This window comes from Sceloporus undulatus, chromosome 7 (genome assembly GCF_019175285.1).
Source record: "Sceloporus undulatus isolate JIND9_A2432 ecotype Alabama chromosome 7, SceUnd_v1.1, whole genome shotgun sequence".
NCBI lineage: Eukaryota > Metazoa > Chordata > Lepidosauria > Squamata > Phrynosomatidae > Sceloporus > Sceloporus undulatus.
The window spans coordinates 12,551,645-12,578,508 of NC_056528.1; the positions used below are offsets into that span (position 1 = coordinate 12,551,645).

Genomic DNA, 26,864 nt, shown 5'->3' on the forward strand with positions numbered 1-26,864 from the left:
TCTTACTGAACTTTTGATATTTAATTTTGGATATATTTTTTCATAAAAAAATGATTTGCTACAGGATGATGACACTCTTTAAAAAAAAGACTGGTGAACATTGTGGTGATTAAAATTTGCATCACTGTGTACAGATGTGTACTGAGGTAGAAGTTTATTTTGAATTAAAAAAAGATAAAGGAAGAACTGAGTGGGAGGTCTGAGGAAGCTCTTGAAACTCATCCAGGAGCAATATTGACTTCTTAATTGCTTGATAATTTGTTACAACTAAGCAAATGCAAATGGAAGTGCAAGCTGTCACTGCCCCTCACAGTTCAACAGGATGCCCTGGTTTTCTTTGCTGACAGTTCCTCCTTAAACATTTAAGAGGGTTTGTTAATCTTCCAGGCATCAAAGTACCTGAACCACTGACTAGAGAAAGGCAAAATGCAATCTTTATCCTGTTTTAAAATAACACATAGCAGATAAGAAGCAAGAAGCAAAGCATTCTGACCTTGGAGACTGTAGGCACGGCTTCCATATGTCCATCTCTTGAGGTGAGTGACAGTCCATCATCCTACAGACCAAACAGTTCCAGAGTAAAAGAAGTATTCCTGACAACATGGAGACTTGGAGAGTTGCGTTTTCTTATTTCTAATGCAGTTAGGGCATCAATGCTCCTTCCTGAGCAATTGTAATGTTTACACTCCCCAGTTATTGCATTATCTATCACTAGGGCTCCCCCGCAGGAACACAGAAAGCATGATATGCATTCATGCCATGGTCCTGCTTGTTTCGCTACTGAATATTCAGCTCAAATGCTTGATTCAGCTGCTGCTGGTGAAAAAAAGGGGAGTAATTTATGAAGAAAAGCTAATTTTCAAAAGAATTGCACTAGTTTTACGCATTGTAGAGTGTGAGAAAATAGTATATACTGTTATGACAGGACAAAGACACAGTTGCACACACACACTTTGTTCAGGAAGCAACTCTGTGCCTTTGGGGAGAGAGTACTGAAATGCTTTCCTTCCCAACCAATTCCATCCACTTCTTTTAGGACACTGCACCCATTGGGATGTTCCACTGGGCAGCTTTTTGAAATGGGTTTCTTTGATTATTTCCAGCTCCAAGAAAGTGGTTTTATTAACAGATAAAGTTACCATGCTTGGAATGTAACATATGTGGAGGCTCCCCTCTCTCACCCATTTTGCTAGGAATGTGCATGGTAAGCAGGAACACAGAAAGTGTGGTATGTGCAAACAGAAAGAGCGGTGCGTGCTTCAATCACCACTTTCCGGGGTGAAGGAGCACACTTTCAGTCGGTGTCTCTGGGATCCTGACCACTCAAGGGTTCCTCTACAGTCGTCAAGGGTCTCCAAGGAAAAGGGAGAGTAGACTGTATACAATCTTATGACAGCAGTTCATCCTACAAGCAGGACAATGGACAGCCTGAAAAGGAACAATATTGATGCCAACACCAACTGCTTTCACCAGTGCCATCCACCTTTGGGCTCTTTGCCTACTTTAGCTGGTGGGCTACTCAGCGAACGTTCAGACATAAACGGTGATAATGGTCAATCTACAATATTTCTACAGGTAAGATAAAATACATGGTTCAGAGTAACTTCAAGTAGGTTTTCAATTCCATCAGTTACACCTGAGGGCCTCAGTTCCTTCTCCTTGTCCATAACTGATGCAGCTGGTCTGGGATGAAGTACAGACCCATCTGTGCTTTACAAACAGAATACAAACCTGCTTTGTTGGACAGGATCTAAAGGTCCCCTCAGCTGAGTTCCTATTTTCAAGCAGCGTCCTTGGCCATTGTGACCCCTATCCCCAAATCTCTGTAAGCAAACCAACACTCTTTGGGTGGACTTTAAATATTTTACTATTCAGAACTAGGCAATATCAAAAAACATCTTTTTTTCCCAGCAAAAAAGAGATAATACAAAACAGAGAGAATGCCTTGTAAATGCAAACAGTACTTGACAGTAGTGTGATGATGCGAATGCAATGCCAAGAGGTGCCCCCTGACAGTCAGCATCCAGAGGAAAACCAACTGTGTTCTTGCACTGTACAAGCTCAAGCATGGAGACGGAGGAGGCCGAAAGAACGCATCAGCAGCAGGAAGAAAACGTCAAAGTCACAGAAGCAAAAACAAAATGCCCGCCCTGGAAAGACAAAGAGGTAGCAGCTTCCTGGGAGGGGGCAGAGGGATGTCGTCTTCTGGAGGGTGCAGACCTGTGATGAGCCCAATTGCTGCCCAACAGCAATTTAAAAAGAAATCCTGGCCAACGTTTACAATCCCCCAACCTTGAGTGACCAAATAAAATAAGTGGTTGGCTTACAATATTCCCAGGGCTATAGAAAGCGAGAGGCAAACCCTTGCATCATTTTGAGGCTTTCATGGAATGATTTATTTTGTTTCATGGATCCTCTCTGCCCCTCCAGTGCTGCCTGGCCAGATCACCCCTGCTTTGAGCAGAAGGAAGGGTTTTTCAGGGTGGCTTCTTTAAACTCTTAAGAGGTAAATACCAAAGGCCTTCAGTCCATACCAGACTTAAAACTCCCTGTCTCCATGCCCTGTGCTTTTACCATTCTGCCAGCCTGACATTGATACATCTCACCACTTTTAGAAACTCTTTATCTCAGTGTCTCTTAGCTTGGTACCCTCTAGATCTCAGACTACTAATATCCATCATTGCCAATGGGCCTGTGTGTGCGGTGAGGGCACCAGATGGAGAAGGCTGCTTAACACCTTGGTCCTCTCTCTTTTTTGGTAATAAAATAGTATACTATTTCATCTAGTTCTTGTACTGTGAACTATTACCCTATCCATATATACATACGTGTGTATGTGTGTGTGTGTGTGAATGAAAGATGATATTAATACTGTTATAGAAGAGTGAAGGGAACCATGAGAAGGGCAATGTGAGTTTGGCTCTTAAAAAGGGCCCTCCATCTCTGATATGAAAGGACACTTTGCCCTGTCTGTGGAGCTCCAGGTTGAATCCTGAACCTGGGACATGATTGGGTTTCCTTAAGAAGAGAGCTCCCCTGTTTTGTGCAAAGTTTGGAGGGAAGGAGCAAGGAGGGAGCTGAAAAGAATTGCCTCTCCAGTAAAATCAATCACCCACCTGCGTGACACAAGAAGCTATATAACAAAAAGATTTAAGTTCAAAAGCCCAGTGATTAACTTAGCCCAGCGGCAGGGCCTGTGTGCAGCATTTCTATGAGAAAGCAAAAACGTAATTCGCAGCCTGTGAAAACACAAGAGAAAGACATTTAAATTCAATACTGATCCTGCTGGTGAAGAAGTGAGTCCTCACCTCGGAAAGGGATTGGGGTGGGAAAGTAGGTGGCGATGGCAGAATTAAAAAGAGGAGTAACTGGGCACTCTCCAATTCAGTCGTTCCCTTTAGGGGAAATCTGTAAGTGTAGGGAAAATGCCTTATGCCTCAGTGTCCAAACCATCTTTTTGGCTACTGGGTAGGCCTAAGAGTTGATGGGCTACTATGGAAAGGGAACCAGTATGGATTAGACTGGGATATGCTCTTAATGCGGATACTGTGCCAACAGCTCCTGGCTGGCAAACCCTTCCGCTGCCATGGAATATGGAGGCTTTGCCTTGGCTCAACACGCAACCTAGGAGGGAATTCTGACGGCCATCCACCAGGTGAGTCACTCAAAGGTCTCCCACTGCCTTCTCAGCTGTTCTACTTTCCCCGGTGTGACTGAAACCTCCTGCTTTGTCTTCTTTAGCAAGTCTTCAAAGGGGTCCTTCATCTGGGGTTTGGCCTGAGGCTTGGAAGGGTGCAGCACTGGTTCTGTTGCCCTGGCCTTGGGGGGAGGCAGGGGGAGATCAATGGGTCGTGCAGCCAGCCTGGCCTTGGCCTCAGTCTTGGAGGCAGAGTGAGCCAGGGGCAAGGTCTGGATTTTAGAAGGGCCGGGAAGCTGTGCAGGCGGCGGGCCACCGCTTTGAGAAGAAGGTGGTGCTAATGGAGACTGGGCAAAGAGGTTGGGCATGGAGAGAGTCAGAGGGTTTGGAGGAGGCCGCTGGGGCTGGTAGAAGGTAGAATTGGAAGTGATGAAACTGGAGCTGTAAGCATGGCCCAAGGAGGGGGCAAAAGGACTACCAGGGGGCCTGACCAAGGACAAGGGCAGGGGTGCTGGCACTGCCTGCACAAAGGGGTTGAGAGAGGCCTGGGCCAAGGGAGTTGTGGGAAGAGGGTATCCCAGGTGCTGGCCAAATGGCGCAGACGTCGGGGCCACAAGGTCACCTGCCGTCACAGGGCTGGGAGACACTGACCCCAGGAGGCTTCTTGAACTTGGCTGGAAACTAGCATCCGGACAGCTCCCTCCTTTCAACGGATCCAGGAGGGCAAGGAGGAAGTCACTGTCGCTGCTTGCAGCCTCCACGTTGACTTTGACCGGCTGGAGCATTTCTGTTGCACTGCCCACGTTGGCTAAAAACTGAGGATGGTGAGCAGCAAAGCCAGCAGGCTGCTTGAATTCGGGGTCAAGAGGGACACTTCTGGCTGCAAAAGTCTCCTGCATGAGCTCCGAGGCCAGGTCATTGTGTCCCGAGAGAGAGGCCGCCACATCTGGCACCACCAGCTGCTTGGAAGGTCTGGGTGCTGGTGGTGGAGGGACGATGCCCAGCTCCGGCGTTTTCCTGCCCTGCGGTCGTGGGATCGTAATGCTTCCCTGAGGGGAAGGGGTGCTGCCAATGTCCTTCTCGGCCTGGTCCAGGATGCTGTCTCTACTCCGAGGTCTCCGTGGGACCGAGGGTGCATTCCCCAGAGCAGCAAAGGGCCTCTCCGGGGAGCTTTGGGTGTACTTGGTGGGAATGGCCATATCGTCATGGCCCAAACCCCACAGCTGCTTGTAGGGGTGGGGAGGTCTCATCCCTGGGGCAGCCCAGCTTTTTTCAGAGATGCTAGGATCCATTCTCTGCCAGAAAGCACACAGAGTGTCAGCGCGTCCCCTTGCTCTGGGTTAGTCAACCCTCCCATCCTCACACCAACCCACTTTGGCAAAGCCTTTGTTGAACCCTCATCACCTCACTTTCCTCATTAATTCTGTGCTTCTTCTCCTCCTTTCTTTACCCTGTAAACCTTCTGTGCCAGCATCAGCTCCCGTACTGCCTTTCTCTTTTTGCACTTATAATCCCACCCCTTTCGTCCTACCTGGTAGTCAAAGGTTGAGTGCTGATCCACCTCCTCCTTAGGAATCCTCAGGTCTTCCAAGCTCTTGGCTTGGCTGAGTGACTGGGGCTGTGGTTCTACATCCAGGCCTGTAAAAATGCTCTCCAAGAGGCTGATTTCAGCAGGGCTGTCTGGTGTAGGGGGGTCAGCATGGGCTGAGCCTTGGGGCCTCTGGGTACCTTCCTCTCCGTCGGCACTGTCGGACCCCTTCAGCGTACGGTAAGGCTGGGGCCTGGCAGAGAGAAAGGGCTAATTAAATATCAGTCTGAGACCCACCACTTCTGAAGAAAAGGCCAGCAGGAATTCATGTCACTTCCATGGGCCCACAAGTCCAGTCAGCATCTGCCAGAAAGGAGTGGGAACTCTTACTTTTAAATTAAGGGGAGCCAAAAGCACAGCCACATTTGCCCAGGCTTGCTTCCACTCACTAAGTAAAATTCGTGCGAGCCAGCAAATTCCAAACGCAGTTACAAAATGGCTGGTACTTCAGTGTGACCAGCCCTGGCTTTATGGAATTAGATTGCAAATGAACAGGTTTCCAGTGAAAGAAAGAAATGGCAGAGAGACCATGGCACCCTCAACCAAATAGCTATAACCCCACTTTATGACATGAACTATATGCTTGGGCAGAAAAACCAGTGGAAACGGGAAAATGTGCTGGAGTGAATGCCACAGGAAAAGTGAGCCATGCGGAGTGCTTTGTGCAACTGGTGCCTTAAATTTAGAGAGGGAAAGGAGGAGGCGGGGGGGGGGGGGGTGTTTGAGATCTGTACTGGTCCCAGTGAGAGAGAGTCAAGGAACACTGAAATGCTGAAGATAACACTGAAGACAATGGACATAACTGCAGTGATGCCACTGACGCAAAAAATCAACTTGAACTGGGATTGAGACTACAGATTCAGAGAGAACTGCGCTAGGAAACGGGGCTCTCTAGAGGTGAACATGCCATGATCCCCAACAGGAAGACTGTAGCTGGTTCCAGAATCCTGGCACAGACTCCACAGCACATGGAGAATAGTGTTTTGGGTCCTCTTGCTTTATGTGGGGAACTGTTCTTCCCATATACATCCTGCTACACAGGGTCACTGCCTCTCCAGTCACTCAGCGCAAGCCATTCCTTGAGGTTAGTACCAATGATTAAATGGGTGTCATCTTATCAAGAAACACCAGTGTCCATGATGGAGGAGAGGGAATTTATTGCAGGGCTCATTGAGGAACGCACACCAAGCATCTCCACTCCTGTGCACCTTGGCAAATGGGCCTTGAACATCCTGCGATTTGCATGCCGGCTCTGCATGCGAGGGAACGGCAGCACAATGCGCATCCAATTAACACCACAAATTGACATGCATTTCCATGGTGATTGGCATTTGACTGGCAGCCAGTCTAACTGTGCCCTTTAAACAAGGCTTCAGATTGAGGAAAACATTGGAGAGGCACCAGGAAACAGCAGCACTACGAGGGAGCCCTTGTCGCTCTCTCTCTGGTGCCTTGATAAACTGCATCCAGCAAACTCATTAGCCCAGGGGGCCATGAGAGAAGGAGCAGCACTTGACTCCCAAGCAATGGAGGCTGCCTCATTACCCAGAGGGCCACACAGGCCTGGATTTTTTTTGGGGGGGGGGGAGATTGAAGGCTTTGGCCGGCCACAATTTCCAGGAGGGTAATTTTAACATGGGTTAAGTGAAAAGACAAATCCTATGAGGGGACCAGAGACAACTCCAGTGGAGAACTTTCAGTTGACTTGGCCTCAAGCACTATGTCTTTGGCAAACACCAATTGGCTGGCCTTTATCCCCTCCAGACCTTTTCTTGCTTGCACACACACACACACACACACACACACACACACACATATATACAGAGCAGGTTTAGTTCCTTTCCTGTGACTCCATTTCCTCCCTGAATTCCTCAAACTCAGCCCTTGGCTTGTTTCGCTCTGGCATCTGCACCTAACATCCTCTTTGCTTCAGCAAATGGGACCGCGGATGGACCTGAAGTTTCCAACGCTGTCCCGCCCTCTTATTTGGAGACTCCAAGCATTCAGTACAATCCTCAGGACTTATTTTTAGACCTCCTTAGCCATGCTTAATGCTCTTTGTGGAGCTGGTTGTCCATAACGGAGAAAATGAGAATGGGTCAATGGGATGAAGACATGTGCAGAAAATGGAGGAATGGCTTAGCTGGAAGTTCACAAGACACAGCAATGAGCACAGAGAGACAGGCAGAATGAGTGGAAAGCAAAGCCTGGGAATTCATGGCAGAGCTATTCTGTCTATTCCCATCCAGACCATGTTATAGGTAAAAGAGCTTTGCATGGATGCAGACAGGATACGCACATGGGTGCATGTGCGCGCGCGCGCACACACACACACACACACACACACACCAGAATCACTCAAGCAAGGGAAAGACTAATACATCAGCAGGGTGCTCATGCTCCAAGCATGGAAGGGGAGCAGCGCTGGCAAGTGTGGCAAAGAGTCAAGTTATAGACCATTCAAAGGGAGCAGAGAAGAGGAAACTGTCAGAGAAGGCAGAGCCAGGGTCGTCTTCCTGAGGAAACTCATCGCCGGAAGAGTCCTCCGAGAGAAAGACCGTATAGTGGCGGGTGGGCTTTACCAAGCTGAAGGAGACAGGGAAAGAGAGAAAGCAGGTTACTGAGCTAGACCTACAGAGGGAGAGGAGACCAACCTGTTTTGAAAAAAAGCCAAATTTTCCCCAGGTTCTAAACGACTGGCCTACCCACCAAGGAAAAAGGTACATAGATTATAAGGAGAGGAAAGTCTGGGCAAGAAAGGCTATCTTTTCTAGAAGCACCTCATGAGATAGACTCCAGGTCAAAGACTCTAAGGAGCCCTCCTATGTTCCTGGTGCTATCAGAGAACAGGACATATACCTGGAGCTTTTCTACAGAATCAGATTCCCTCAGTTCCACTAAGGGACTGCTTACCCATCAGATACCACCCTTCAGGGCCATGTAAGGAAAGCCCAAGAGCCAGCTGGCCAGTATACACAAGTGTCCCATAAACCACCTGCTGCAGGTGATGGCTGAAAGTTCCCCTCCCTGAAGGCAGGTTGTCTGTTATGTTCATCAATGACATGCTGCTAAAATATTTATTATGATACAAAAATACATATGCCTTGTCGGTGGATGCTCTGAGGTCTGCCTACACACAAACAAAGATTACAACCCACATGCATAGATGTTTCTAGAGACTACATAACAGTTGGGTATTCTCATCCTTTCTGTCGGTGTCTGCCTTGCTGTCCCTCTCTCACTCCAGACTTCTCTTCTTGTGATATCTGGTACAATCTTCATACTTGCCCAGTTGTTTTATTAGTTACCATTGATAAGTTAGAGCTTTTGGGGGACTTCTGTTCTGGTTAATTCGGTTTATGCCAAGCTCCTTCAACACCTCTCATATGTCTCATTCTCCATATGAAAAGTAATACATACACACTCACAGCCCAGATATACAGTTACATGTTTGAATGTCAAAGCAGGGAGCACTTCCATTATTTGTTTAAGTTGGTGAGCTCCCTGGATTTGGCCAGAATGCAATTCAAGAATGGTTAAGTGTTTTCTTTCACATCACAGGGTAACCATGGACTGAAATGGCAAAGACTGTCAACTAAGAAGAGCTGCAGCAGGCTACTACTTCCTTAGACAACCCTTTCCATTTTTCTCCTAATTTAGGATGGATACCCAAGACACGACTGAGTCCTGGCTCCCCAATTGTTATGGATCCCCAAAGATCTTTAGCAACTTAGACTAAAGTTCCCAGAGTTCCTTGGGAAGCCAAAGCATGAACCAAACACACACATCTGTGTCCATCTGAAGCTGCTGGTTCTACTTCTGAAGGCCAGGGATGGATCTGATGGACTTCCAGGCTCCTTGTGGGGATCTTTAAGGCTTCAATGTTCTCAGAGGCCTAAACAGATCACCTCAAAGCCATCCTTCTGGTCAAAACTGCTTGATTTCCTTTCAATAAAGATCAACCCAAGCAGCAGCAGTACCCCCACAAACTGCCACCTCTCATGACAATGTGGGACGTCACTGACAACCTGCTCAAATTTCAGCACCAAACATGAGTTTGGTTAAAAGTGTTAAGGGACGGCTGCTTGAAAATGTCCCAGTGTAAATTTTTTATTCGCTTGAGGCAGTGGAATCCAGCGCCAGCCTCTTCCCTCATTAACCCAATTCGGCTCTTCTCTCCTGCCGGCTGCCACCCACCACTCGCTCGCATTTCACACACAAAGAGCTGTCTCGGGAAAGGCGGGTCGCAGCAAGCCAGCTCCGAGGCAAGCAGCAGCAGTGGAGACTTTGCAGGGAAAAGCGACCTGTCCGTCACAGCGCCAGTCCTTGGCGTCTCTACATGACTGCTCGGGTTCCTGCCTCCCTAATCTTTTCACCGAGTTCCCATGCAGATGGCTTGCTGATCTCCTTCTAATGTTTAGTTTAACATGTCTCCGGTTAGCGCCAGCATATGACAGTGCTGACAGTCGTGGCTGTTCCTTTTTAAATATCATGTCAGAAACACGGCGCAATAAAGCCAAGGATGCGCTCCACGGCTCTGCCTACCATTAGGCGAGTTGGCGCATCGGTTTTAATGAGGACAATCTGCATTTCGGGGGCTCTCTCCCTCCCCATGTGTCAGGATGCCTGGACAAATCAGCAGCACATCACGCTGGCCAAAAACCAAGTGCTGACAAATGTAGATATTTCAAATTTAATTGACACCTAAATGTACTTAAGACAGATAAAAGAAAAGGAAACAAAAAAAAAATTGAAAAATCACGAGGGAAAGTGGCTGCGCAGTGGGGACGGGCATGAAATGACAGGAATTCTGTCATTGGGAAGAGTTTGTCGATGGGAAGCTGGGCCAGTTTTATTCTGTGGCTTTAGCTTCAGCAGGTTTGGACAAAAGGTTGAGCCAACCACTCCATCGCAGCCTTTGACTGTAATCCCACCACTCTTGCCTCTGGCCCTAAAGCAGGTTCATCCAGACAGCATACACATGCCTCACAAGACTGATTTAAACAGTCCTGACCAAGAGCAGGTACACTGAGGTACAAAAGAGGCCTCCTGGGTTGATGGCTTCAAACATGCCTCCCTCATCATCCTTCAAGGTGGCAGTAAAATGACCTCAAATATGGTTGCAGGAACTTGGAAGCATGCAAAATGCATCCTGGGGAAAAGCGATGGACCAAGTTCACCTGACCCAACAACCTGCCCCTTGTGCAAAAAGCACACTCAGGCATCTGTTCTTGGAGCTGAAGTCATCCTGCCTCCACAGATGATGATTTTTTGTTCCAAAAAGGCTGTTCCCTTGCTACAGAGAAAGGTGGAAAGCCTAGACCCTGGGGAAGCAGGGAAAAGAAACACAAGAGGAGGCCATGACTGTGAGGAGAGACCTGCAGAAGGAAGCAGCACCCTCTCTCCCATCTGTGGGTCCTCTGGGCCACTGCTTTGGAAGGTGCATTTGCTGACATTACCAGGAAGGCAATACCAGGAGCCTGGTATTAGATCTACCCACAACTCCTACCCTTATGATAAAGAAGGAAAGAACATTTTGGGTATTTCTTGAATGTGCCTTGGGGTTATGTCCATGATGGCTTCACAAAGTTTATGTCTTTGGGGCCACTCTGACCCTACCCTACCATATGGGAACTGTCCAGCTCCATTGCACTTGTTGGACCTTGATGTCAGAGAGTCATGATTTGGTCAAGCCACTCCTGCCAGTGCTCACAAATGGGCAAGTGGAAAAATACAACAATCCTGGGGAGCCCCCCCAACATGCAGGACCTCTGTTGCTCCTGGGCCATTTAAGAGTAACTAGAGGGGTCTTCATGCCTAAGGAATCATCACAAACTGGCATAAAATCAATAAAACAAATGCCACTTGAACTGCTTTTCCCAGTAGTTATAGGGATAAAGTTTTTGTTAACATTTAAATCTTCAATTTAGACACTGGCTATACCTTTCCAGTGAGAATTCCCTCTCTCATTTAATTCAGATTTGCTGAGAGAACCTGGCCCCTAATACATGGAATAGCAGCAGGCCATTGGATGATTTTAAATCTGTGAGTACAATGGCTTACAGGATGTGCCACAAAGAGGAGGGGGAGTCTTTCTGAAGCCTGGTTTCAGGAGAAAATGTACCTGTTTCCTTTATCTGCCCTCTGAACTATGGCTGAATGCAAGGATGGCCTCCAACCATCTCCCACAAGAGGGCGATCCTGTTCCACCAACCAAAGGCTCAAAAATCCAGGTTCAGATGCAGGTGACCGCTTCCCTCTGAACAAATCCAAAACATCACTCCAGTCCATCTCCACCCCAAGCCCACAAATTCTCAGCAAAGTTACATGCTTAAGAAGGCAGCCCTCATTGTAGAAATCATACATTCTCCCACAAACTTTTTTTCCTGTGCATGCTGCAGACATCCAAGCACCAGGGTTGGTTTGTTTTCTCCAAAATGATTGCAGCCAAAGAGATGAAGACCAGAATTCTTCCTGGCCCTCCTCTGCCCATCCTCACAGTACACTTTTTTTTTTTGGCCTAAAAGAAGAATGCAGAGACACAGATACTTACTGCTCTGGACTGGAAACGGATGTCCTTTGCCCATCGCTGGCAACGTTGCTCTTGGGCCTCCTGGCCACATGAGGTCTGGGAGGCCGGACCTATTTGAAAGAAGTGGAGATGTTCCAGTAGTTTCCTTAAGGAGCCTTACGAGTCACACAAACCTCCCACACCCAACACACACACAAACACACATATCTCAACCCCTCAACAGCTTCGACAAGGATCCCATTCCAATGAGCCTGCAAATTCCACAGGCTTTTGCTAACCCCAAAGCAGGGCTCCATGTGCAAGACATCTAATCCTAGAGGCTCAGTAGAGCACCAAGGATGGTGGGATACACACAGAGAGAACAATCCAACTTTTCTTTTCTTTTTTAATACCAAAACTGCCAACTTGCACATCTGTCTCTGGAATCATTCCCACAGAAGATATGGGTCAAGAAAGGGGCGCTGGCTTTGCCATGTGGATGAGGCGGAGGGATCAGGAGCAGCAGGTGGCCTTGGTGGGTTGTGAAATTTGGGGCATGAGCTCCCACAGCGAAGACTGCGGCTCACAGAAGTCAGGGCTGGAGAGAGGTTTCTCGATGCTGATGTGCCAGAATCAATGTCTAAGAGCCACCTTTGAAATATTTGCTAGCCCCATGGCAAAACAAACTCAGGGGAAGGGAGAGGACAACATTCTTCACCATCCAAGGAGTTCTCCAGGCTTGATGGAAGGTATTTATTCATTATAAACAGGGTACACTTGAATCCAGCACTGAACAATCCACACCACAATCTACCATTTATGTGGAACCTCTTGTTTTAGTGGGGCTGACAAAGTTTCAAATAAAAGCACTTTTTTGGACAGCTTCAGTTTTGCCAAGATTTTAAAAAGCTTAACTCAATAATGGCTTCTAAGAATCTTCTCAAAACTCTTTGCAGCTCAAAATTTACTCTGGATGTTTTTTTCAGAGAAAGTTTTATCTTTTGCATAAAACATACTATTTTCCTGCATTTTAAAAAAAATGGCATTTTCTTCAAAGAAAACTAACATGACCTCAAGGAAGGCTGGGCAACCAGCAGGACTGAAGGGGAAGAGAAATACCATTTCCATTCAGAGAATGCTGGGGAGTGTTTTTTTTAATGCAAGAAACCTATTTACTGTGCATAAAATGCCATTTTCTTTGCACTTTTTTTTTGCACACACTTAAGTCCCAAACTGCAAAATGTTCTTTGAAAACCATGCAGTTTTTGACGACTTCCTCCAAGAGAGGAGAAACACTGTAAAATTATTCATTCTTGCCTGTGGGAATAAAAATGTATGAAGATTTACATCCCTAGCTGGGGCAAGGGATTCTGCTGGACTTGAAAGCCAGCTGCTGGAGGGATTTCAAGGAAAGCCTCTCCCAGAGGGCCTGCCTGATTCCCCCAGCAGGAAACACGGCCACCAAAAGGCAGGTTCTCCTGGACTCCTTTCCCTGCATTTGACACTCCTGGCCAGGAGCAGCGCCAGCAAGGAAGGCAGGCTTGTCCCTGGAGGGACCCAGTGCCCCATGGGAAGAAAGGGGGTCAGATGCCAAAGGCCTGGGAGACTGGCCTCAACACAAGGCTGATTCTCCCTCTACAATCAAGACAGCTTAAGGCGGCAAATTTATGGCAGGAATGGAAGGATTAAGTTTGCGGCAACTTGGAGTGAACTTGCAAGGCGGAGAAACATGGGGGAAAAGAACAACAGAGCTAATTAGAGGAGCTGAGCTGTCAGAGCGCGGCTGCATGGCTCAGCGCCAGCAAACAAAAGGAATGGCTTGGCAATCAGCAGGATCGATGGAGGAGACTGCTTCATTAGGGATGATAAAACACAGAGAGAGGGAAAGGCAAGAGGGAGGAGGGCAACCAGAGAGAGAGAGAGAACGAGGGAGAGGAAGGGAAAACTGTTTAATTAAGCCGAAGGCTGCCTTGTCACTGTGCTGCAAACACTTTCACCTTCGCAATGGCCCCAGCCAGCAGCAATGGCAGCTCCATGGCATCTGGGGAGGGATGCTCAAGCGGGGCCCTGGGTGCCAGAGCCTGAGAGAGGACTCTTGCCGGGTTGGGAGGAAGGGCAAATCCCAGCAGGAGCAGGGTTAAAATGAGCACCAAAGGCAAAAGCAGCACCGTGCGGGCACAACAAAGCAGAGGACAAGCACCAAATTCACAAGGGTGGAATGGGCAGTTTGCGGGAATCCCTCCTCTCTGGCTGACCTTTGTGGCACAGGTGTAACCCGCAAAATTCCTTGCAAAATGCAATTTTACTTTGACTCCCTGTGTGTCAAGACTTATGAGAAGCACAAAATGGATCACAACTCTAGAGTTGCAAGGATCACTAGGACAAATAACTAACAGCGGTGGCGCACTAAGCTAAAGAGCCGGCGTCCAGACCCTTAGGGAACGAGTTCGAGCCCACCTTAGCCTAAAAGGAGCCCTGGTGGCGCAGTGGTTAAATGCCTGTACTGCAGCCATTCACTCGAAACCACAAGGTTGCGAGTTCAAGACCAGCAAAAGGGCCCAAGCTCGACTCAGGCTTGCATCCTTCCGAGGTGGCTAAAATGAGGACCCAAACTGTTGGGGGCAAATTAGCTTACTTGCTAATTAGCTTACTTGCTGTTCACCGCTATGATCTTTGGAATAGCGGTATATAAATAAAACAAATTATTATTATTATTATTATTAAATAACAACTGGGCTGAAGAACATGGTAGCTTAGAGAGACTGCTGGGAAGCAGAGGGAAACGTGGCCATCGATCCCTTTCTTGACAGAGAGAGGCAAATCCAGGTGTCAGTCCCAACTAGAAAAGACCCACTCAATCAATGGGAACTTAGTGGTCAACATTTATGTGATATAAGGTCTAGGCTCCTAGGTCTGTTTTTGAAACAGCTCTCATTTTGTCATTCCTGTGTGTGCTAATGTAGTCTGAGGGGCTATGATTGCATAAAAGTGCCAGCCATAGTACCAAGGACTGCTTGGCAGTGCCAGTGTATTCCTACCAAGTTGGACCTGTGCAATCCAATTCTCCCTTGTCCTCTATGGAGAAATCAGAATTTTCTGCATCAATGTCCTTTTCGAACCACTCCCTTGATAAAGCCATCCTTCCAAAAGGCAGGGACGTAGCCAAGGGAGGGGTTCTTGGGGTCCGGACCCCCCCCCCCCCCCCTTAGAAAAAAGAATGGTGTGTGCGGCTCCGCCCCCCCCCCCCCAACCCCCATTATAATGGTGGCACTTAGTCTGGACCCCCCCTTCCTAAAATCCTAGCTACGTCCCTGCAAAAGGCCTTGTTAACACTGACAACTGGCTATAACAGGAGCCTCTGCGGCTGCTAGAGCACTCACTCCCATCCTTTTTATCCATCATGCTGAGCACAGGGACAGGTGACACGACACATCAGAGATTTACTGATGCACTGCAGCCAAGAGATTAAACAAACTTGATAAAATGGCCTTTGATGCCAAGAAGACGCTGAAGTTGGCACACGGTGGATCAGCAGCATTTTGTCTCAAAAAACAAAACCAAAAACCAACCCTCACTGGGAAGGACTTCTGGGAGGAAGGTGACCCAAAGGTTTTGGCTATTGGCGGGGGGGACAATAAAGCACATGAAGAAAGTTTGGTTCCTGGGTAATGAATCTGAACCAATCCTCCAGGGTCTTCAACATCAAGGGCGTTGAACAACAGCCATAGAGGCAATCAGCACCACCTTTGACACATGTAGGAAGGGAAATTATCAATGCATAAATCCATAACAATGACTCGCGGAACTGAACACCCCCTGTTAAGACATGCACACTCCATCTACATTCAGAAAGCATGCACTGGAAGTGAAGAGCACATGGCAGCACACCCAACCCAGCTGCTAACAAAGAGGAGGAGGAATCCAAAGCAGCAGCAAAACTGCCCCAGTTAGTTTTAGTGGAACACCTTCCCAAAACCTGTCCTTGGCTTCGTTTACTTAAGAAATCGGATTAAAGAAAGCTGCCTCATAACCTTAAACATTTGGATTGCCAAGGCAAAGAATCCCAGAAGGCAGGCCAGCAATTAGTAAGCGGACACTAACTTTCCTCTTTGGGAAAGAGGTGAAGTCATGGATCCAAGCCATTTGTAAAGCAGAAACAGAATAAAATGGACCTGGGATGAGTGAGGAAGTAAACCTGATGTTTGTCCAATGCAGATCTTGCACCCAATGAAATTATATGGCAACATCCTTTGCCTGAAGATAAATTTGTTTTCTGTTACATGCTGATTATTGGCAGGGGAAATTAATCCAGCCTTCCTCTAGCAGTTTTAGTATTGCTTTTATCACTTGGTATGTTCACATTTGCACACCTGAGGTGTCTCTGCAGAATGGAATTTAGGAGGTGGCATGCAAGAGAAAGTGCAAGCTAACTTTATGGGGCTTCAGTTCTGATTTTCTGGCTGTCATTTATGTTCTCTAAGAACTGCTCATATATAGGCAGCTGGAGAAACAAAAAGAAAAGAAACAAGACAGAAAAGCCAGAGGACAATATTTTCTTAAGGGGTCTAGCAACTCTCCAGAGAGAGCCCTACCATTAGGCAAAGGAGCAACCTATTTTAGGTGCATTAATGTCAGCAGAGGGGAAAACAGACAGCACTGCTCCCTAGCAGCAGTCCCAGTGAAACAAATGAATAGCTGGGCAAAAGGATGATGATCGGTGACCTTACAGCCGCTAACCAACTGGTGCCCTCTGGGCTAGTGCTCTTGTGCAGCTTCAATTCAATTCAATACACTTTTGCAGAAAACGTCTCCGTGGATTGTGCCCAAAGTGTCTTATGTCCACACAAGGTACATACAGTGCCTCAGGCCATGTCAGGCCATTGGTCTTAAGGTGAGGTGCAAGAGGAGAAGACAGGCTGAGCAGTTGGTGTTAGAACTTCCTAATCTAATCATAATATAACTCTATGTTGACCCTGGACAAACTTGACCGTCAAAGAATCACCCAAAGAGTAAGAGAAAGATACCATCAGAACAATGTCGGTGGCAAGAGACCCTGCTGAAAACAAACAGTCCAAAGGGTAGACCTTTGGACTCAGCTTGACCAAAGATAGGACAAGAGTTCCCAGGGAGCTTCTCATCAGGTTGGTGAGGCCCAGCTAGCAGTATTTAGTAACACTATGGAGGAGCACGCAGGGTTAAAGATGGCAGCAAAGAGGCAGAGTGGCCAGCTACTCACGGGCCTGGAGGTGCGGTGGATCTTGGGTGGAGGTGGTCTTTCCGGTCGGGTGCTTTGCTGCAGCATCAAAGTGGAAACTTCAGTCATCAACTTGTTGAATAACTCACTGTGATCCAAACCCAGCACACGCTTGATCCTCCTAGTGTGGCTCCCACTTGGTACACACCAGAGCCTACTCCAAACTTTCTACAGTTGTCAGTCCTCATGCAACTACTGGAGCAGGAGGGGTAGAACTGGGGCAGGGACTCACTGGTCATCTCCTATGAAGTCCATCTCAGCATCTCTTGGGTTTTTGCAACCCAAAGAAATCTGGAAACTCTCCCTCCATTTCCTCATGTCCTTAAAGTAGCAAGAAGAGTCAGGCCTTCACTGTACATCTGTGCCAGTGTTCAGTATTCTGGCCTATGTGTAAACAAACACACACAAAAACACACATATACGTACACACATTGTATCTAAGGAAATTTGTGTGCATTTCTCCCTCCTTCATTTCTGTTTGTTATGAGGAAGCAGAAAGAACTAAACAAAATGACCCTGGGAAGTTCATAACCACTATGCAATGCCCATTTAGTCTTCTTTGTGCAGCTTTAGGGGCTAAAGGCTTGCTTGCATTTTGTTTTGGTTTTAATTTAAAAACAATAACAGCCCTGAAAGCCTGTGGGCACCTGATGCCATGCTGAATGCCAGACCTGTGTGATGCAACTGTGCAGCATAGACATCCCTGACTACAGAGCCCAAAAGTGAGCACAAGAGATATATCTGGAGATTCCCAGACTTTGTGTGGACAGTCAATGACCTCAGACGTTTAAGTGAATAGCCATGAAAAAGAACTCTGTTTATCTGGCATGGCAGGTAATGAGTCAGAGCAGAAGACACGACAGTTAGAGCTACCACGGCGTTTCCCTTTTTGAATTCCAGAGCCCTTCTTCCTACTATGCTCCAAAAACATATTCGTAGGACATGAAGATTATATTTACTAAAACCAGCATCTGATTTGCAGCTAATTTGTTGATGCAGCAAAACACATTGTTTTGCAAAGGTCAGGAGGGGAAGCTGTGGAGGAACATCCGCTTAATTGCCTGCACTGCCGCCGTACAGAGGCAGCGGAAGCCCAGGCTGGCCCTGCTGAAGGCAGCGAAATTACAGTTGCAGGCCCTCCCTTGAAGGAAGAGGCAGAGAAAACTGGGAGGAGGAGGAGTGGCTCAGTGCTTAAGCAAGCACAGCTCCTCTGTACCTTACCATTCCTCACCTCTAGGCTGAGTTACTGCAACCTGGCTCTAGGATGGCCAGTGTAGTATTTGGGAGCCAAGGTGAGAGACCAAGCTTTGTTGGATTTCAGCTGGCAGTATTTTTCACCTTTGGTGATGATGGTAAAGACAGACAAGAGATGAAGTCCAGCCGGTTGGCCACCCCTAGGCAAAAGGCACTAGCTTCTGCAGAGTGCAGATGGACATGGCCTGACCGCATTCTACACTTCTTTTCTAAGTGGGGTGCCAGTGAAGTGAGAAGAATGGAGGTTCCTTTGAGACACGAGGTTCCTTTATACCTTCTGGAAATCCAGATCATTATAACTTATAACTTCAACTATTCCTACACCTTATATTCTGACCATGTACTCCATGGCATAAAGCTGGGAGCAATGTGACACCTACTTGACCAGATCAGGAGTTCAAATCATTTGCAGAAAAACCAGAGGGCAAGATTGCTCATAAAAGTCTCCACCAGTCCTCCAGAGTGCCACTGCCAAAAAAATGCAACGCGGACGAAGGAGGAGCTCATGAAAACCCTCTCTCTGCAGGCTCCCCCAATACAAAAACCACGGAGGTTGGTGTCTGGAGCACAGGGGTGTAGGAGTGCATTCCTCCCCACACGAAGAGAAAACCTGTCCATCCCTGGCTTCAGCAGAGTTAAAAATCACAGCTAATAGGTTAACAACTGTTTTTCTTCAGCTTCAAATGAAGAATATCAGAAAGCCGGGGGAATATTCAGCTTTCCAATTTGTACTGACTGCTCAGTGCTCCCTGCAATGTGTGTTTGACAGGGCTGACATTTTGTACTGCTGTGAGACGGGGGGAGCGTGTGTGACATTTTTATTCATGGTGGCGTACGCCCTTGTAATGATCAGCCCCGGTCGATGTGCTTACTCCAGCAGCCCCCGAAGCCCTCCGAGAACAAACAGGAGTCGGAGGCACCAGCAGTTGGGCTGCCTTGTTAGACACCACCAGGATCCTAACGAAGAGCAACGGCTGGAAAATTTCACTGTCAAATCCTCAAGGACACTGTCAGCAGAGAGCTAACTGCATACATTTCTCATTTAAAACAGGGAAAATTCGCCCGTCGCGTATTAAGCAAAAGACAAAAAGCCAGGCCAGGTTTTTAAACTCTCTTATCCAAACTGGTCATTCCCAGAGTCATTCTCCTGGGGCTGGTTGCTGGGGAATTCACCGCTACAAAATCCAAACAGATCGGCTGATTTAAGATGAATACCGATAGACAATGTATTTGATTATCAGGGTGGCAGGGTAAAGGGGCGGCAGAACAGTCTCCTCTTCCAGCTGGAGCCTAAAACTAGCTTTTAGACAAATAAATGTCTGCAGTTCTCACGGTGGCATGTTGAGATTTTGGTAGTATCAGGCTGGCGATTTAGAGTGGCTGTCTGGGAACCTTGGTGCCGATCTGCCCATATAGTTTAGCCAAATTACTGGAGGCAGCAGAAATATTGTGTTACTCACTGGGCAACTCAGGAATATGGAGGACTACAGAAGAGAAAGCGGGCTGTAGAAAGACAAACTGGATCACTTGGGGCCACTTATCGTTTTCAGTGGGGAATGGGAGATAGTCAGTCTGGCAACAGGGGTATGCAGAATACAGAAAGGGAATGCCATATGCCACCATCCCAAAACAAGGACAGGTAACCTGGCTCCATGCAAAGAGACTGGATCAGCATCAGCTACGCAATCGGATAAGTTGCCATTCTGCTACTAGGCTCAGTTGAGATGCCCCATAACCAGGTCCTAGGGGATCTGGAAAGACTCCAGAACTTTATTAATAAGTGCTTGCATCTCCTTTGTGCAGCTGGCACTCTCAGCTGGGGAACGACGGTCCCCAGGATGGAGCAGGGGGCTCAGATGCCAACTATCGATAGCTTAGCCTGCGAATGGTAGCAAGAGATTCAGGGAAGAGGTCCTTCTCAGTCTAGTGGGGCAGGCTGGGAAGTGAGCCAAAGACTACGTGAGAGCAAATCGTGGTCTTAGCCACTGAGCCTGCTGAAAGCCCCACCAGAGAGAGGGATATCACCTTCGACCTGAGATATCCCAGGGAGAAAACAGAATTTTCTCCATGTTGTCCAAGGAGGGGAATGGAAAGCTATGATTGTTGCAACAGGACTGGGGATGATCAGCTTGGTTTTTTGCCGGGGGGGGGGGGGGGGGGGGGGGTGAAAAGGGGTTTTTTTCACAAAAAAACAGCTCTGGAGCGTAAGAATAACCCAATGTGGCATAGAAGAAAAGCTCCAACAGAACAAGGAGCAAGGTACTGGCTAGTTTACTGCTTCTCTGCATGGCTCTTTAGCTGGATTCAGCTTCTTTGCTACCCAAGGAACCTCTACCAGTGCTGCAGGAGATGCGGACAGCTGAGTGCCAACTCCAGTTTGGTGAGCTCTAATGAGTTAAAATTAAACGTTGCACTTGGCTTGCAAACCCGTCCCCCGTCCCCCCCTTCGGCTAATCTGTCACTTAATGAAGAAAAGTGCCCAGCGTAGGACAGCAAGAGCGAGGAGCTGCCGGCTCACTTTCAGCGAGCTGATTAAGGATGTTCAACCAACAGCAGCAAGCAGACCTCTCCGACAAAAATAAATAGACTGTATGCAAATGTGTTTGTCACTCTGACAGCACATCTCAATTAAGGCGCCTTGCTGGGGCTGGTGGGCTGCAGAGCTGCCGCAGCTACAGCAAACCAGCCTGCATTACTGATACGGGGGCTTGACCCTCATCGACATGCATGCATTTTCTGGAAAAGGAACGCGCTTCCCCTCTTGCTGCAGACATGGGAAGCAAGTAATAAGTTACGAAGGATGGGGAAGGAAGGAGGGAGAACCTCTGCTTCATCCTCCTCTCACGCGGTGGATGTGCTAACTGCCTATTTCACCTGGATTTTCATTCCCTTTTAATTATCTACACAAAGATGTTAAAGAGGGATATGAATTCCACACACAGACACACATTCTTCATTCTTTATTATTTTTAAAGAGAGAGAGAAAAAGCAAGCTTCTTCTTATGTATCTATATTAGTCATCCTCACAACAGAGCTTTCAGTCTTAGTATTCCCAAAATAAAGAAAAGATTGCCATAAATCAGGTGTAATATGACATCTCTGATGTAAAGGACAGCCTTACATCTTTACTCAGCACCTTACATGGCACTTACTCCGAGGCCAGCACTGGCCATGGCAAAGACAGGTGGTGAATCAACCCACCTTTGCAGCATAAATAGACTTTTGTGCAATTTGTGCAAAGGCAGGTCTTCCATTGGGAAGAACCCTAACAAGCTGTACTCCTCCTTGGTTCTCCATTTTCTCTTTTAAGAAAAGTGGAATAAAAGATATGGAACTGGTATTCCTCTAAAGTGTATAAATGGTAAATGAGTAATAAACTAGGGTGGAGGGGATTATATTTCTATAACAGAAGAGTAATTCATCTTGAACCCATTACTGCATGCAAGGAAAATATACCAGTAGCTGGAAAAACACAATCATATTAGGAATTCTTAAACCCCTCTCCAAAACTAGAGAAAGGGTAGTTGGTACAGAGGTAGCCACTATAAAGATACAGGGGAAATGATTTCACTTTATGCAAAAGTAAGATTTTAAATTTGTATGCATATTCAAATCAATAAATTTGGTGTTTTAACACAGCTTTAGAAACAAGTGTTGTTTGAAAAAGTCTGCATATTTAGAAAATATTTCCAACAGTGGCTTTTCACTTTAATCCTCTATTTGAATCTTGCCTGTTTTGCATTCACACGTGAAGAAATCCTGTGTAAATTCTCCTCTTACTGCTTAACATTTATTCTGCAGACTAAAAGGTAAGGTTAGGGATTATGACTAAAACCAATGCTGTCGAATCAAGCGATGACACGAAGGAGGAGGATCTCACACTCGCTTCCCTCAGGCCTGGCAAAAGCAGCAGCTGGAAACTTGATTTCGTTAATTTAGCACAACACTGTTGTTGTTTTTAATTATTAGTCACTCCAACCCTGGCTGGTTTTCACAGACATATTGCCAGAGCCATAATAAAAATAACCAGCCTGTAGAGCACCAGAGTCAATACAGAAATATGGAACATGCTATTAAAAGAGCCATTAATTGATTTTCTGACCTCAGTTCATTGCTTATTTTTGTTCAAAGTGTGCCGAGGTGATTATTATAATACGGTTCTTGCATCTGACACTAATGATTGGACTAGATAAGAAAAGACACTTTAAACAGATGCATGAATAGGGAGGGAGCCATCTCTTGTATGGTGGGACCTATAGGATGTATCTCCTATTTGGATGATACATGCCTTCCAGCGATACAAAAAGGTTCTCAAAAATACTTTATGACCAAAAGAAACAAAAGCCGGCTTGTAAGGGAGTTTTCAGAGTTGAACCTACTACAATCTCCAACTTTACAACTCATTTACTGTGCATAGCTCCAAAGTCAGATGTTTTTGTGGTGACATGCACAGAATCCAATTCCGTGCACAAAAAACTCTTCACACAACACACAGATTGCCCATGAAAACTCCAGTTTGTCTCACTTGGCCCACACCTCCTGTTTTCCAGGAGCCAACACAAAGCAGGTTTATGTGTGAAAGCTGAAATTCCAAATCCACAAACAATACACTTCAAACACTAATACTCTCATCCTCTCCCAGAAAGAGTGCCCTGAAGCGCCTCTGCTACGCACCTGTCCAAAGTGCACAGTGATCGGTCGCCTGTCCTCCCGGAGCTTAGGATCTCTCTTGTCATCCAGCGGGGAAGGGGCTGTCCGTGGCAACGGGTCTTCTGCCACCGTGGCACAGCCATTCTCAGCAATGTCCTGCATGGTAGGAAAAGGTGAATTGCATGGCCAGGAGCACTCTTGACTAAGGGTGAGGGACAGAAAGGTGGTACTCCGGGGTAAAGTTGACTGAACAGTTTTGATGTTAGGAAGGGCAACAACAACAGAAAGCACAGATAAAAAATGATTAGCGTAGAAGCGACTGGCATACTCGGTTCCACCACAAGTTAAATGCAGAAATCAAAACACATGCTGCAGTAATTAAAGGCCATAAAATTTCAGCTTTGGTTCAGATGGCCCAAGACAAATATAGGAAAATTGAACACAAAATGACAGTCAAGAAAAACTAAACTAAGCATGGATAGGAAACTACACGAATAGGGAAGTAGGCAAAAGCCAAAATGGTTCTCTTGTGTTTTACTCCAAACAGTAACTTCTTCCAGCGCTGGTCAGACCACCAATCTGTTTAGCTCAGTATTGCCTCCTCTTACTGGCAATGACTCTCTAGGATTTGAGAGAGGGGTCTTTCCCATGATACTTTATCTGTCTGTTGAAAAAAGTCAAAAGTACAAGAAGGTTGTCTACCAAAGAGCTATGGTTTACCCAGTGATTATGGTCCTAATTATTTATTTGGGAAGTCATTTTAGTTCTGGGTTTGATAGTAATAGGGAACTGCCCACGTTTCCAAATTTTTATTCAGCATAGTATCTTCAGGATAATCATTGCCATCCTTGCTTCTCTCCCTACATTCCTTCTGTTCTTGCAATCTCCAAATATATTTAAATATGATCAATATATTAGTTAAAAGTTGAATGGCCGATGGACAAATTCAAAAGCTTCTTTAATTGGTTGCCAGTAAGGAACTGTGTGACCTGAGAAGCCATCAGTGCTTGACCTTTAAGAAAACCGAAGTGAATCGGTGGCTTGAGGAGAGGGCTGAGTATGTGTGTGTATGTGCATGAAGCATGAAATGAAAACATGTTGGATGAGACAAGATTGGGGGCCAGACACAGCAGAGACAGGCAGGCAGGAGCTCCTAGAAGATCAGAGAAGATGGAAAGACTTGGACAATCAGAATTGTGGAACAAAGCCTGCAGCATGGTGAGCCCTGGCCTTAAACCTCTTTGCAACAATGTCAAGGAAAGAATGCTTGGTAAATATAGAGAGAGCGCTGCACGCTCATGTGACCCCCGAGGCCAATGGCTTTGATGGACCGACCTTTGACATGCCCCCTCAAGTTCTGCCCTTGCTCAAGCACTATAATGAGACATGTACGCTGATAGCCAATTAGAAACGATTCTTTTGGACACAGGATGGCCTAACACACTCGGGTCAAAGGAAACAAAGGACGGATGGACCTTCTGAACAGCTTTGTCTGCTCCAGACAGAAAAATGAGAGACCTTTTCAGATCCAGCTGGTGGAGCCGGGGTCTGCCAAGATGGGCAAGAAGTGTGGAAGAGGAAATTAAGAACTTGTTACAGAGAAGCCCCTAGACAGAAACTTTGTACGGCTTGTTCAATGCCACCTTGTCTTTGTAGAACACAACAAAGCATGACATTAAAGCAACAAGAGTCACAGACATGAGCAATACAACTTTGCCAGATATCTGGAGGCCACATCTAATGGAAGCAAGTGAGGAAAAGGGGGTCAATGCTAGTGTTGCAGAAGCACCTCAGCAGGTGGATGCAGCAGATCTTCTGACTGTGAACACAAACACCAGAAGCAAAACAAAGGAGACACACAAAAAGACAAAGAGGATGGAGTCTGAGCAGTCCTTTTTTTCAAATCCCTGGATCATCTTTACACAGATTGTGGTAATACATGGGAAAAACTAAGCGGAAAGAGCAGCAATTCACCAATCCCCATCTTAATTATGAAAATCATTATGGGCTTCCTTCTTGGGTCTTCATGCCTAAGGAATGGCAAATCCACAGAAGATCTAAAAGGAACTAAACAACTTGTGTTTCTATATAGATTAAAAAGGTGCCTTTTGTAACAAGAGACTCAGATAGGTGATCGGTATTTCCTCCCACAAAAATGAAACCCTTTCCAAAAATGTTTGGTGCTATATTTAGGATCTGGGAAGCACGAAATTATCAACACTCATTTCCAGATCTCTGTTCTGTGAATCCTGGATTGCAATTTATGCATAACACAAGACCTGGAGCATGAGATAGCAAAAAGGGGCACTCAACACTGGATTTACACACAAGCAATGTAAACTATAGCTTGGGTTCAGATTACGAGGAGTCTATAAGTACTTTGTATTGCGTATTGCAATGTGGTCTTTTAAACATAGCACAGCTTCAAATATCTTTAACTGGTCCTGGTATGGTCAGTTAGCAGTGATGCACTCTCTTAAAATGTACAAAAAATTGGCATATTTGATGGAATCCAGTTTCCTGTAGGCTGAGGCTACATATTAGTATCAGATTCACCAAAGCAAGTTACACGCTCATCACTGAAACATTTATGCAAGGACCTTACACCAGGGGGAATTAATCAGGCAGGCAATGTACAAAAAATAAACCAGAACGGTTGTTCTCGCGTGCGATTTGTTATGGTATTTCTATATAAGGTGCACACTAAGAACAAGTTCCTAATCATGCGGCCCATATAAAAACGGGACTGGCTACTTGTAAACACCATAGGGATCCCCTCTACAAAAATACTAAAAACACTCTCCATCCTCATCCTGGCCTCAGAAGATAAGAACCAATGGCTCAGTGAGATCTCTACAACTCATTAGTTTCTATTTCTCTCCATCATATCCATCAGAGAAGACACGTCTCATCAGACGAGACAATGATGCTTGATCAAGATAGAAGTCAGTAGAAAAAGAAGCAGATGCCTTTACAGGTGGATAGACCCAACCCTGAGTTTCCAAGACCTGAGCAGAACTGTTGACAAATGGGAGACTTGGAGGCCTCTCTTTGATAGGGTTGGCATAAGTCAAATTTGATTTGATGGCAATTAATAACCACTACCATCAGATCCTTGACTGAGATGTATTGAGTCTCTCCTTTCTATCTCAATGAGATAGAAGCCCTCTATTCCTGACAGGATCCGGCAGGATTGTTCCACAGGTCATTACAAACCATGCATGCAGGACTCACATGTGCCTAGAAGCACACATTTTCATGAGGAATGGCTATTTCACAACCTGAAACAACCCTTTCATCAACACATTGATCCAATGTAGATCTCTCCTCTGCCCCGTGCCACTATAGCCCCCTTGAAACCGGCCCTGAAGCTGTTGCAGCCCAGGGACTCAACTATAAGGTCACTGTTGGAAGTAGCAAAGAAATGAGTAGCCTCATTTACAACTGACCACTGATTGCTTTCCCTTTGAGAAGTCTGATTGCGTCCATTTGTGGGGCTGGAAAGACAGCAGCCCTCTCCCTTGCCTGCTCTTCCTGCTCTTGCGCTGCTGCACCATTCGACAGAGTTGGCTTTCAAAGGAGGCAGAGTAAGAGAATGTCTTGACACAAGCCTCCTTCTTCCATTTGTGAAATGGGGCAAACAGGCTGCCTTTACTTTTATTTTATTTTCAAAAGTATCATCAGACATAAAATGAAGCGGCCACACTGTTCTCTGTTAACCATCATTTGCTCTTAGTCATAAGGAGGCTGTGCGAATGATCGCAGATGCTTTAAGAAACCCAGACTGCAAATGAAGAAGGGAAGGGAGCCCCATTCAATCTCCGAGATCATATTAGAAGAGGACCTTACATACACCAGGCTGACCTCTCCAGAGGTCAACCTGGCATTTCCCTATTTGCAATTCAAACCCAGAGCTGGAGCAGACCAAGGGCAAAAACTGGCTCTTGATTATATTTGAGAGGTCATCATT

General features: G+C 46.4%; 1 protein-coding gene across 1 annotated transcript in view; it reads right to left on the reverse strand.

Annotated features, from left to right (window-relative positions):
* Positions 1 to 1,849: 1,849 nt before the first annotated feature.
* DENND1A (DENN domain containing 1A) overlaps positions 1,850 to 26,864 on the reverse strand; it is a 171,335-nt gene continuing 146,320 nt past the window's right edge. The window contains 6 exon segments of the mRNA XM_042478041.1: positions 1,850 to 4,932; positions 5,169 to 5,418; positions 7,683 to 7,811; positions 11,779 to 11,867; positions 16,973 to 17,029; positions 22,919 to 23,050. Coding sequence (XP_042333975.1) covers positions 3,661 to 4,932; positions 5,169 to 5,418; positions 7,683 to 7,811; positions 11,779 to 11,867; positions 16,973 to 17,029; positions 22,919 to 23,050 — 1,929 coding nt within the window. The 3' untranslated portion in view covers positions 1,850 to 3,660.